This window comes from Osmerus eperlanus, chromosome 17 (assembly GCF_963692335.1).
Source record: "Osmerus eperlanus chromosome 17, fOsmEpe2.1, whole genome shotgun sequence".
NCBI classification, from domain to species: Eukaryota; Metazoa; Chordata; class Actinopteri; order Osmeriformes; family Osmeridae; genus Osmerus; species Osmerus eperlanus.
Window position 1 is genome coordinate 745,953 of NC_085034.1, and position 13,423 is coordinate 759,375.

Genomic DNA, 13,423 nt, shown 5'->3' on the forward strand with positions numbered 1-13,423 from the left:
ATGGTGAGAGGGGGGGTTCTGTAAGGGTATCTCATTTACAGCTCCTCCAGTCAGCTCCAGATGGAATTGATGATGGGATAAAGAAGGGAATCCTGACAGCTGCAGGATGCTACAGGAAGTGATGTGATCTGCCTGAGGGCATGCACGTGCTAGCTGGATTGAGCCACAAAAGTGCTCTCATACAAAACATCTATTTTAAATATTTAAATATATATATATATATGCTTTAAATATGTTTAAATATATATTCTAAAAAAATAAATATCTATTTAAAAGTACCAACTGACAAGTGACCAGGTGGGAATATTGGTGTGTTTTAAACATTTGACGTCGAACCATCTTGCTCCTGTCGGACGGTGTTTTCTAAATGTACGTTACATTTTAACGTGTGTATATGTGAGTGTTGGTGAGTGGATATGTGTGTGTAAGTGTGTAAGTATGTGTAGGCTTTGTAAGTGTGTGGGTGGGTATGTGTGTATTGTGAAGACTAGAACTAAAATCCTGGCTTCTAATGATCAATCCTGTTTGACCTTTAAACCGACAAGACAAACTTTATAACACAGTTGAGCTGTGAAGTGCTTTAGAATAAGCAACCGTGGATTGCTTTTAACCTTATATTAATAAAAGTTAATTTCAACGTTGTTGGCATGTTGACACCTATAAAGTATGTTTTAAAATGATAAATTAATCATCTTGACTCAAGGATAAACTTAACAATGGCTCCCTCTGCTCGGTGGAATAGGCTGTAGCAGGCAATTAAATATCACTCATATACTCTTTCATACTGTACACACACACTCACACTGTATAATCTGATGGTTTACTTACTAATATTTCAAGACCCCCCCCCCCCCAAAAAAGAAAAAGACACGCCAAAAGTAATTTAAGTCTTTTACTTAAATTAACAAATTGCACATCACTTATATTTTATTCTTCTGACAGAAGTCATTGTTGTGTTTTTAAAAACCCTTTAGTTTGTACATTGTACAGTTTATAAACTCCCCTGCCCTCCTCCCTGTCCTTAGGGAAGCAGCTTGGCCTCCATAGCAGAATGTGTGACAGCAGACAGGAATCATATACATCCATCGTTTACACACAGGTACAAATCATATAACGTCACCACACAGGGTCACATGACCACCAAGTCAACATGGCCGTCTCCACGACACGGACACCATTTTGGTTCACCGTATTAGTAACTGTATAGGTTTGTATACTGAACACTGCAATGTAGAAGACACTGTACGATGTTTTAACGAGACATCTTACTAGAACGGTAGCTGCTGATGTCACCACGATGAGTTTGTTATTGGTTGACCTTGAGAAGAGACAGTCATGTGACCAGCAAGCGCAGATACAGGAACCAATGAGGCGGTTTCAGGAAGTGAACAGCCGACCCATGAAGTGTGTCCATTCTTCACAACCCCGCCCATAACAGGAGGGGCTCCAAAAAGACATTAACAATAATAAGAAAAAACACTGACTTTAATTTGAGCAAACAGTAATCATAACATCATCTTTGAATATAAGCTTTTTTCGAAAGCATTTGGCAAAAACCCAAAACAACCAACAATAACCAAGAAGCTTTGTGCGTTATTACCACATGAAACATTCTGGGCTTCGGTTAGAGTCGCCCCAACAGGAATGACCAGGACCCTGCATGTAGATTCAACATTAGTAACTTGGAAATCAACGTAAAGATTCAGGTGGGTGCGTTCAGAGATGATTCTCTCTGAAGATGACTTCAAACAGTCTAGTATAATTGATGTATTGCATTTTTTTACATTTAATTTAACACCTGGTCTAATCATTATGTGAAAACCTTCACAACAGTTTTAAACCCAATCTGGAATTCTGTCATTAGTATGTGTATGTATACAATTTATATACATATGTATATTATTTTGGGGGTAAGACACATTATCAACTGTACCAGAGTAAATATACTGCAGGTTTTCGTGAGTCAGAGCAACAGACTGGACTGATTGTGTAGACGTCTTACTAGTAAAGCACATCTCAAACACCCTCGGTCAATTTACAAAAACACAGGAAGTGGTGAAAGCTTAGTTTGGCGTTACAACCCCACTGCTGTCTGGGAGAGAAAGTCCAGCTTTCATCCCAAACAGGACCGGGCAGAACACAGAAATACTTCTGATGACCCGGTTACCCCACGGTGAACACATGAACCGCAACATGACCTTTCACCTTCCAAGGTCATGTGATCATACCTCCGGGGGATCCTGGGTGTTGTTAGACGAGCGACCGGTAACGGTTTTAACGGTTAGGACACGTGAAGACGTTTACCACAGGGATGAGCTGTGGTAGTCCTAACAGCCCAGTGCTCAGTTCTGACTGGAATAACACACACACACACACACACACACACACACAAAGAAGCCTTAAAGGCACAATGTTCATTTCCACTGATGACGTCTGCACCTGTGCAGTTTTTGAAACGTAAAACAAACAAACAAACAGGGGAGTCAGGTGGCTGAGCGGTGAGGGAGTCGGGCTAGTAATCTGAAGGTTGCCAGTTCGATTCCCAGCCGTGCAAAATGACGTTGTGTCCTTGGGCAAGGCACTTCACCCTACTTGCCTCGGGGGAATGTCCCTGTACTTACTGTAAGTCGCTCTGGATAAGAGCGCCTGCTAAATGACTAAATGTAAATGTAAACTGAAAAGCAGATTCAGTTCCAGGTTCAAGGGTTCCAGTCACCTCAACATTTTTCATTTGGATGGAAAATAAAACCCCAGAATGTACTTTTATGAGAGAGAGAGGGAGAGAGGCATGAACACGACAATGTCCCTCTCCCACTGTCTCCCTCAGCTGGTCTGGAGTCAGCTGTTCTGCTGTTGTACCAGAGAGAGCTCCGAGGATGATCTGAGCCTGGACCTGTCCTCCTCTCTTCCACTGGCTGTTTGGTACCAAAACAAAAACAATGTCTCGACGAAAATAAAGGCATTTAAACCTTCTTCACAACAAACACCAACCTGTGGGAAAGACACCTGTTCTGAAGCATAGTGGCTGAGGTGAGCGTGTGTGTGTGTGCATAACTGTGTGTGTGTGTGCGTCTCCAGGGACAACAGCAGCTGTGGATCCTGACTGAAAGGTTCTGTGTGGGTTCTAATGGATACACAGTCACAGTGTACAGCACAACAGGAACGCAGTAACAGAAGCCAACATAAGCAGGTGGAACCGTAACACTGACGTACCACAGGAAGCAGGTGGAACCGTAACACTGACGTACCACAGGAAGCAGGTGGAACCGTAACACTGACGTACCACAGGAAGCAGAACCGGTGAGATCAATAGATCAAGAGATGATCTGGTGAGTGGGAAAACACACTCACACACACTCACTCACACACACACACTCACACACACTCACACACACACACTCACACTCACTCACTCACACTCACACTCACTCACTCACACACACTCACACGTACAGTAAGTGAGAAGGAACCAGGGAGATCCAGCCTCCTTGCTAGTGATGAGACGTCTTTGATATAAAAGTCCCTCTGACCCACCTTGTCACACACGCACACCACACACACACTCTCACTAACACACAGAGAGAGAGTGCACTATATCCTTCAAAGCAGGCAGATCCAGAGAGGGGGAGGGGCGTGCCGCAGATCTGAAGCCCATCCCGGGGCTCCCTTAGTGGGACACGGCCAGCTAGAGTTCAGGGTTCCCTGGAGGCCTGCTGGTGGTCATGATCTTCATGTACTGGGTGAAGATGGCCTCGAAAGCCTCATCTCTGTGGATCATGGCTCCAAACACCAGAGGCTGGAGACCACAGGAGGGCAGAGGGATGATGTCAACAGGACTGGCTCGTCATGTAAGTAAGACTTTATTTATATAGCACATTTCATACAAGAATTGCAGCTCAAGGTGCTTTACATAAAATCAATATATAGGAGATTCTTTTCTACCAATAAACTATTTATTATTATTTATTTGTACTTCAGAGATGGAAGAGGGGAAGAAAGAGGAGGGGAAGGGGGAGTCAGGTCCACCTACCTTCTGTGTGGAGGGAGTTGCTATGGAGATGCCCATCCCAGAACCAGGAAGAACAGACAGAACCTTGTACTGAGAGAGAGAAGGTACTAATGAAATTAGAAATCCACAAAAGAGCAACACAAAAACAAGATGGCAGTATTAGATTAGGTACAGGAGGAGTGACACAGACACACACACATACACACACACACACACACACACACACACACACACACAGACACAGAGACACACACACACAGACACACAGACACACAGAGACACACACCTTCTGTATGTCAGTGATGTCCACCAGCTTGATGACTTTATTTTTCTTAGAGGGGCCAGATCTGGAGCTGGAGCTCTCAAAGCAGAGATAGCTGAACAGAGGAGAGGGGAGGGGAGGGGGAGAGCAGGAGGGGGAGAAGGGAGGGGGGAGAGCAGGAGGGGGGGGGGAGGGGAGGGGGGAGAGCAGGAGGGGGGGAGCAGGAGGGGGGGGGAGAAAGAGGTTGAGGTGGATACTGTAATTCCCATTCTTTTGCCCATCACCAGGTACCCCTGACCCCTGTACTGACCCCTGACCCCTGTACTGACCCCTGACCCCTGTACTGACCCCTCTGTGACGTAGAGCACTCCGTTTCTGATGTAGTCTGTGGGCATCTTCCTGTCTCTGTTGATCAGACAGCACCTCCAGCCGTTCTCACACACTGCAGAGAGAGAGCACTGTTAGCACACACACACACACGGTCTCTGTGTCCTGCTGCAGTAACCTGTCTCACCCGCCAGGGGGCGCTCCGTGTCCGGGAGGCTGAACACCTCGTGGAAGGCTCCCTTCTTGGTGCTGTGGGTGCGGGAGCTCTCTTCTTCTCTGGTCAGACCACACGGCACCGCAGCCAGACTGCTCCTGGACACCACCGGCTGGATCTGGAGACAGGAGGAGGAGGAGGAGAGGGAGGAGGAGAGGGAGGGAGGAGGAAGAGGAGAGGGAGGAGGAGGAGGTGAAAGAGGAGGAAGAGGTGAGGAGGAGAAAGAGGAGGTGAAAGAGGAGGAGGAGGTGAGGAGGAAGAGGAGGTGGGGAAAGAGGAGGAGGTGAGGAGGAGGAAGAGGAGGAGGTGGTGAAAGAGGAGGAGGTGAGGAGGAGGAAGAGGAGGAGGTGAAAGAGGAGGAGGAGGTGAGGAGGAGGAAGAGGAGGAGGTGAAAGAGGAGGAGGTGGTGAAAGAGGAGGAGGTGAGGAGGAGGAAGAGGAGGAGGTGGTGAAAGAGGAGGAAGAGGAGGAGGTGGTGAAAGAGGAGGAGGAGGAAGAGGAGGAGGTGAGGAGGAGGAGGAGGAAGAGGTGAAAGAGGAGGAGGAGGTGAGGAGAATGAAAATACTTCATCATGTTCTTTGACTATGACAATCTTCATGTCAACCAGGTACATCTCCTGTCTTCATCATCAATCTCATCAGCATCTTCACCTTTGGAGGCGGCGCCTCGTGCAAAGCGCAGAGCAAGTCCCCTTCTAGCCCCGCCCCGCCCACACACACACACATACACACACTCACACACACACACACAGGTTTCTGTTAGTGTGGACGTCTAGAAATCCCCTTCCTCTACTCTCAGTGGCTCCCTCTGCAGGTGGGGAGGGGCATGGCGGGGAGTTAATGCGCTGGGGGGGGTGGCTACAGATAACCATTCAGCCAATGAGGGCATGCTGCTGGATGCTGGGACTTCCTGTTAGCATGCTCTGGCAAGCAAGGCCCCCTGGGAAGGATGTTAGTATACACTTGTTAATATGCACCTGTTAACTAGTATACACTTGTTAATATGCATCTGTTACTAGTATACACTTGTTAATATGCACCTGTTAACTAGTATACACTTGTTAATATGCATCTGTTACTAGTATACACTTGTTAATATGCACCTGTTACTAGTATACACTTGTTAATATGCATCTGTTACTAGGAGATTACATATATAGATGAAGAACGCTGTCTTTAGAAAATCTTACCAGATGATTTTCCTTGAGGGTGAGAAAGGATTGATCTTACAGAGTTAGATTACAACAAAGTACTAAAATATAGTTCAAGAGGAGTACTATGGTTCTAGTTTGGCCTAGTCCAGGTCTTCTAGGGTTCTAGGCTAGTCCTTGATAGTTCTTGGGGATGGAACATCATTCTAGAGCGGTTCTAGAGGTATGTTCTAGTCTAGTCAAGGTGTGCTAAGAGCCTATTTAGTCCTTGTTAAAGGTACATTGTTCTAGAGTCTGTAGCGAGGGGTCTAATCTACTCCAGGTAACCCTACAGGACTAAAACACCTGTACTTTCACAAGGGCTACCAACTCTGTCCCACACACCCACACACACACACACACACACACAGTCTGAGGTAAGCTGGTGCACACACAGGTACTAGGTAACAGTCTCTCCCTACCTTCTCACAAGCAGACAGCTGAGAGAGAAAAACAGAACATGTGGCGTCACTACAGCCCCCCACACACACACACACACACACTCACACACAGTAGAACACAAACACAGTAGAACACACACACTTTCTCTCTCCTTATCCCTCCCTTTGGCTCTCTCTCTCCCTCCATACCCCTCCCTCCCTCTCTCTCTCTCTCCCTCCATATCTTTCCCTTTTGCTATCTCTCTCCCCCCTACCCCTCTCCTCTCTCTCTCTCCCCTCCCCTCTCTCTCTCCCCCCACCTCTCTCTCTCTCTCCCCCCACCTCTCTCTCCCCCCCTCCCTCTCTCCCACCCTCTCTCTTTCTCTCCCCCCCTCCTTCTCTCCCCCCTCCTCTCTCTCTCTCTCCCCCCTTCCTTCTCTCTCTCCCCCCCTCCTTCTCTCTCTCTCTCTCTCTCTCTCTCTCTCTCTCTCTCTCTCTCTCTCTCTCTCTCTCTCTCTCTCTCGGGTGGTCTCAGCCTAATCTGTGTCAGATGATTACAGTATGTCTCTGTGTGTGTTGGCTTAAGTTTGTGTACGTGTGTGTGTGTGTGCATGCGTACGTGTCTGCGTGTATGTGTGTGTGTGCTTGGTGTGTCTGTATGTGTGTGTGTGCTTGGTGTGTGTGTGTGTATGTGCTTGGTGTGTGTGTGTATGTGCTTGGTGTGTGTGTGTGTGCTTGGTGTGTGTGTGTGTCTCACCCTCCGGGACCCCACGGTGGCGTTGGAGCGTTCCTTGAGCTGGGGGTCTGTGGGAAGCAGGTTCCACACCATGTACGGAGTGTCGTACTTGTCTCTCAGCTTGGGACAGCTCTTAAACAGGAAGTCAACGATGAAGAACTTGACCCCAGCATACAGGCCTGGAGGAGGGAGGGAGGGAGGGAGGGAGGGAGGGGGGAGGGAGGGAGGGAGGGAGGGAGGGAGGGGGGGGAGGGGAGGGGGGAGGGAGGGACGGACAGGTGGGGTAAGATACAGTAAGATACAGTAAGATACAGTAAGATACAGTGAGATACAGTAAGACACAGTAAGATACAGTAAGATAGTAAGATACAGTCAGATACAGTAAGATACAGTGAGATACAGTGAGATACAGTAACATACAGTAAGATACAGTAAGATGGTTAAATAGAGAGAAATTGAAAGAGAGAAAGAGGGAGTGTCTGTGTGCAACCGACCATAGATTCACTTTAAACAGGAATTAAATATTTACCATGTTACGTAATACTCTGGGCTGTGTGTGTGTAAGAGACAGAAAGACTGTTTGTGAGAGACTGTGTGTCTCTGTGTGTGTGTGTGCCTGCATGTGTGTGTGTGCCTGCGTGTGTGTGTGTGTACTCACCCATCATGAAGCCCACCAGTTTGTAGGGCAGCAGACAGGAGGAGATGAAGGCCACCCACAGAGACACGTAGAGCTTCTGGGTGATCTCAGGCTGCACCCACATGAACAGGCTGACAAACACACACACACACACACACACACATGCAGACACACACACACACACACACACACACACGCAGACACACACACACACACACACACACATGCACACACACACACACACACGCAGACACACACACACACACACACACACACACACACACACACACACACACAGAAACACAAAGACACACCCAGAGAAAGATGTAAGATTGAATCTGTTGTCTACAGGTAGTTTATTCAGTGTTCATGGACAGTCTAGACAGTCAGACACTAAGTTGTCATGTCTACTCCTGCAATCTCTCACAATGTCTCATTCAACTGTACAATCTTTCAATGATTTACTGACTGTGATTCAATGATTTACTGACATTGATTACATTATTTGAAACAGTGATTCCGTGAAAGTCATTTAGTGATACAATGATTCATTAGTCAAGTGATTCAATATTCAAGTGATTCAGTGACACATCGTGGTGAATCACTCTGACTTACTTTTTAATTTTCTCCAAAACGTCGGCCATCTTCCCAAAAAGGTTCTGGGACATGAGAAAAGATATAAGCACCAAGTGACATCATCATGAACATTAAATACTGTGTTCTAGCGGGGGCAGGATCTGGTAGGGTATCTAGGTAAGGTAGCATGGTGGGAGTATGGTAGGGTTAGGTAAGGTAGGTTAGGGTACATGGTGGGGTTAGGTAAGGTAGGTTAGGGTACATGGTGGGGTTAGGTAAGGTAGGTTAGGGTACATGGTAGGGTTAGGTAAGGTAGGTTAGGGTACATGGTGGGGTTAGGTAAGGTAGGTTAGGGTACATGGTGGGGTTAGGTAAGGTAGGTTAGGGTACATGGTAGGGTTAGGTAAGGTAGGTTAGGGTACATGGTAGGGTTAGGTAAGGTAGGTTAGGGTACATGGTGGGGTTAGGTAAGGTAGGTTAGGGTACATGGTAGGGTTAGGTAAGGTAGGTTAGGGTACATGGTAGGGTTAGGTAAGGTAGGTTAGGGTACATGGTGGGGTTAGGTAAGGTAGGTTAGGGTACATGGTGGGGTTAGGGTACCTGTGCTTTCTGCGCTACATCGAGGACCAGCTGGAACTTCTCAGACACGGTCAGGTCTTCCTTCGGAGGCTCCTACAGGGGAGAACAACATGGGTCACTGCACCACACCTGCACAGGAAGTAGAAACCTCCACTTCCTGTGGAGATATGGATGGACAGGAAGTGGCATGACGCGAGTGGTTCTTACCACTGGCTCTGAGACTTCAGGTACAATACTCCACTGAATTCTCCATCCTCTGGAGAGAGATAGATGGAGAATGAAACTTTGAACTTTCCAAAAGGATCATCAAAACCCTGCTCCATTCTACATTTAGCAGACGCTCCTATCCAGAGCGACTCTAGTAACATCATCATCACATTACCACATCACAAAGGGATGACATCAGGACATGGTCACGTGACCCGGGGGAGGAGGTTACATGGTCACGTGACCCGGGGGGAGGAGGTTACATGGTCACGTGACCCGGGGGGAGGAGGTTACATGGTCACGTGACCCGGGGGGAGGAGGTTACATGGTCACGTGACCCGGGGGAGGAGGTTACATGGTCACATGACCAGGGGTCACCATGGTTACCTGGAGATGAGGTAGTTGAGGGAGAGCCTCAGGATGGCCAGGAACAGCAACATGGGGATGGCCCAACCATGCCACGCTGCGTTCATGTAGATCTGACACACACACACACACACGTCAAGTAACAGGAGAGGGAGGGAGGGGGGAGGGAGGAGGGAGGGAGGGGGTAACAAGAGAGAGTAACAGGATAGAGAGATACTCACGATGAATGCAAAAGCAGAGGTGTAGACAGAGTGCCAGCTGGACAGGGCCGACAGGTTCCTCATGAAGTTGGTGACCGGACGAGCCCCTCGCTCTGAAACAAGCAGGCTGGGTGAGAGACTGCCTCTAAAGGCAGACTGGTGAGAGACTGCCTCTAGAGGCAGGCTGGGTGAGAGACTGCCTCTAGAGGCAGGCTGGGTGAGAGAGAGACTAGATGATGAACACAGGAAGTGGTACTTACTGAGTCGCCTCATGTTCTCTGTTAACCTGGGAGAGGAGAGAGCAGAGAGAGTTACACCATGTTCTCTGTTACCCTGGGAGAAGAGAGAGCAGAGAGAGAGTTACACCATGCTCTCTGTTAACCTGGGAGAGGAGAGAGCAGAGAGAGAGTTACACCATGCTCTCTGTTAACCTGGGAGAGGAGAGAGCAGAGAGAGACATGCTCTCTGTCTGGGAGGAAGCACACACAGCAGACTAGAGGGTGCAGGTTCAAACCCCCCAGTATGTTCTGGATAAAGGCGTCACCAGCAGGAGAGCTCTGGACATAAGGATGCAGTTCTCCTCTCCCACCAGCAGAGGGCAGAAACACTGTGATACACAGCAGGCTGGAGATCCAGACCAACTGACCCGTCTGACTGTCTGTCTCCCTACCTGTCTTGTCTGTCTCTGAAAACACACACCACATGCTCTCCTCTCTTTCTGTTTCTTTCTCCTTACCCCAGTCCTGCCTCCCGCCGTCCCCCCTGCCCTCCCCCTGCCCTCCCCCCTGCCCTCCCCCCTCACCTCTTGGCACTGAGTGGCTCCTCAGTCTCCACAGCGCTCTCCTCTGGCTGGAAGTGGAAGTCCTCCATGTACACGCCCACTCGCTCACACAGCCACTTCTGCAGCCGCGAGCACACACCCTCCCCTACGGGCAGAGAGAGAGAGAGGGGGGAGAGAGACAGAGAGAGAGAGAGAGGGGGGAATAGAGACAGAGAGAGGGAGATAGAGACAGAGAGAGGGGGGATAGAGACAGAGAGAGAGGGAGATAGAGACAGAGAGAGGGGGGATTTGGTTAGCTCGACCAGTTAACAGTGTTTCAATCAGGTTTAATAGCAGACTCCCATTAACCTAAATCAGTCACCAAGCCCCAACCACACACACACATGCTTCTTGGAGCACCAAAGGGCTGTCTGCCCTAGATTAGTTGATCTACAAATGTAGCCCATTTCCATAAATACCACCCTCCATTCCACCAATCTGCAAATACAGTCTGACCGCTTGGTTGACACACACACACACACACACACTCCTCTCACCTGCACCATTGGCAGAGGTGGGCGGGATTTCCTGGGGGGAGGGGCGGAGAGTCTTCCAACCTAACACAAACACACACATACATACACACACACACAGGCTCCTTGAGGAATTGTGCCAGCAGGCTGTTGAGAAGTCTAAATATAATCAGAGGGAAGGAGGGAAGGAGGAGAGAGAGGGAGATAGAGGAGGAGGCGCAGGGAGAGAGAGGGGGGAAAGAGAAGAGAGAGAGGAGAGATGGATCATCTCTCTCACCTGGATTTGAGGACCTCGTTCATCTTCTGCTCCAGGTCCAGTCTCCGTCCTCTCTCTCTCTCCAGCTCCTGTTTCAGTGTGTCAACATTGATCTCCTCCCTTAACTTCCTCAGCTCCTCCTCTGGGCCACACAGAGACACACACACCACCATCATCATCATTAGTATTATAGTCGTTACTATGACATCGTCATCATCTGTGTGTGTGTGTGTGTGTGTGTGAGAGAGAGGTTGCAGGGTCAGGGAGGGTTAAGTAGCTTAGTGGTGTCCTGTTAGTAAGCCTATTAGAAACACAGCTGACTGGAGAACTGCATTGTGGGATAGCAGAGTCGACACACCTCTGGGTTTTACATTCCTAAGATGATCCCTCCATCCATACTTCCATCCATCTCTCTCCATCCCTCTCCTCTCCTCCAGCCCTCCCTCTTTCTTCCTTCTAACTGAGGGAGTCCTCAGACAGTCATGCACTGTTACTCCTCATGTCATCATCTGACCAACAGCTGCACAGAGGCTCTACACACACACACCCGCAAACGGAAAAACTTTAGAGAGATTGAGACAGAGATAGCAAGAAATAGTAGAGGGATGGCCAGAGATAGACAACAAGAGAGATAGAGATAAAGAGAGCTAGAGAGAGAGAGATAAAGATAGCTAGAGAGACAGAGAGAGAGAGAGAGAGAGAGAGAGAGAGAGAGAGAGAGAGAGAGAGAGAGAGAGAGAGAGAGAGAGAGAGAGAGAGAGAGAGAGAGAGAGAGAAAGAGGAAGAGAAAGAGAGAGCTATCTTACTCAGGTTGCTCTTGTGACTCTTGATCCTGTCAGCTACTCCATCAAACAACAACTCTACATCCTGGTTACTGAAGTCCATCTCTCTCACACACACACACACACACACACACACACATGCACACACACACCAGCCCAGCTCCAGTCCTACTGGGCCCGGCGGCTCCTCTGGATCCAGGAGATCATGTAGCTGTGGTCACATCCATCCCAGCAGCACAGCAGCACATGTGGTCGTGCTGAGCTCTCTGGGTCTGCTGCTCCGGATGGCAACCAGACCTACTGAGGTCAGGCCAGCACACACACACACACACAGGCCATTGTGTGTGTGTAATCTGCTGTTTAAGAACACAGATGAAAGCTAAAGTACAGTGTGAGCTCCAGCGCTGAGACAAAGACTCCTTTATCAGAGAAACCTGCTGCCTGCCCCTCTCTCTCTCCCTCTCTCCCTGGCCTCTCTCTCTCTCTCCCCTCTCTCCCTGGCCTCTCTCTCCCTGGCCTCTCTCTCTCTCTCCCTGGCCTCTCTCTCTCTCTCTCTCCCTGGCCTCTCTCTCTCTCTCTCCCTGGCCTCTCTCTCCCTGGCCTCTCTCTGGTAGGGAGAACAGGAAGCAGCATAGCAGGGAGGCTACATGATGGAGTCGACCAGCCTCAGCTACACATACACAGCCTTACATCATTTACATTTACATTTAGTCATTTAGCAGACGCTCTTATCCAGAGCGACTTACAGTAAGAACAGGGACATTCCCCCCGAGGGGTAGGGTGAAGTGCCTTGCCCAAGGACACTTCACATTTGACACGGCCGGGAATCGAACTGGCAACCTTCAGATTACTAGCCCGATTCCCTAACCGCTCAGACACCTGACTCCCACACCATCATTGGTGCTGTGTCCCTTAACACACACACAATCCTGCAGCCAGAGAGCAGGGGAGGAGAGGGAGGAGAGGGGGAGCAGGGGAGGAGAGGGGGAGGAGAGGGAGGAGAGGGGGAGGAGAGGGAGGAGAGGGGGAGGAGAGGGGGAGCAGGGGAGGAGAAGGGGAGGAGAGGGGGAGGAGAGGGGAGGAGAGGAAGGAGAGGGGGAGGAGAGGGGGAGGAGAGGGGGAGGAGAGGGGGAGCAGGGGAGGAGAGGGGAAAAGCAGGAGAGAGAGAGGACAAGATGAGAGAGGCAGAGAGAGGACAATATGAGAGAGGCAGAGAGAGGACAAGATGAGAGAGGCAGAGAGAGGACAAGATGAGAGAGGCAGAGAGAGGACAAGATGAGAGAGGCAGAGAGAGGACGAGATGAGAGAGGCAGAGAGAGGGGGAGATGAGAGAGGCAGAGAGAGGGGGACATGAGAGAGGCAGAGAGAGGGGGACATGAGAGAGGCAGAGAGAGGGGGAGATGAGAGAGGC

At 49.3% G+C, this 13,423-nt stretch overlaps 1 protein-coding gene across 1 annotated transcript; it reads right to left on the reverse strand.

Annotated features, from left to right (window-relative positions):
* Positions 1-2,691: 2,691 nt before the first annotated feature.
* On the reverse strand, positions 2,692-12,173 carry gramd4a (GRAM domain containing 4a). The gene is made up of 18 exons (XM_062483607.1): positions 12,037-12,173; positions 11,252-11,372; positions 10,999-11,058; positions 10,844-10,851; positions 10,484-10,607; positions 9,942-9,967; positions 9,703-9,794; positions 9,503-9,594; positions 9,116-9,164; positions 8,930-9,001; positions 8,369-8,412; positions 7,775-7,884; positions 7,138-7,295; positions 4,786-4,930; positions 4,620-4,713; positions 4,296-4,386; positions 4,031-4,099; positions 2,692-3,796 (listed from the first exon to the last, which is right to left on the reverse strand). The coding sequence occupies exons 1-18, from the start codon at positions 12,113-12,115 to the stop codon at positions 3,686-3,688; spliced, it is 1,545 nt and encodes a 514-aa protein (XP_062339591.1). The 5' UTR covers positions 12,116-12,173; the 3' UTR covers positions 2,692-3,685.
* Positions 12,174-13,423: the final 1,250 nt, after the last annotated feature.

Bases quoted from the DNA above. Each gene is read 5' to 3' on its own strand.
- gramd4a (XM_062483607.1), bottom strand. From the start codon at position 12,115: ATGGACTTCAGTAACCAGGATGTAGAGTTGTTGTTTGATGGAGTAGCT. The intron at 7,296-7,774 runs GTGAGTACACAC...TCCCTCCTCCAG, and splicing joins ACTGGTGGGCTTCATGATGG to GCCTGTATGCTGGGGTCAAG. The intron at 4,931-7,137 runs GTGAGACACACA...TCCTGTCTCCAG, and splicing joins CCACCGTGGGGTCCCGGAGG to ATCCAGCCGGTGGTGTCCAG.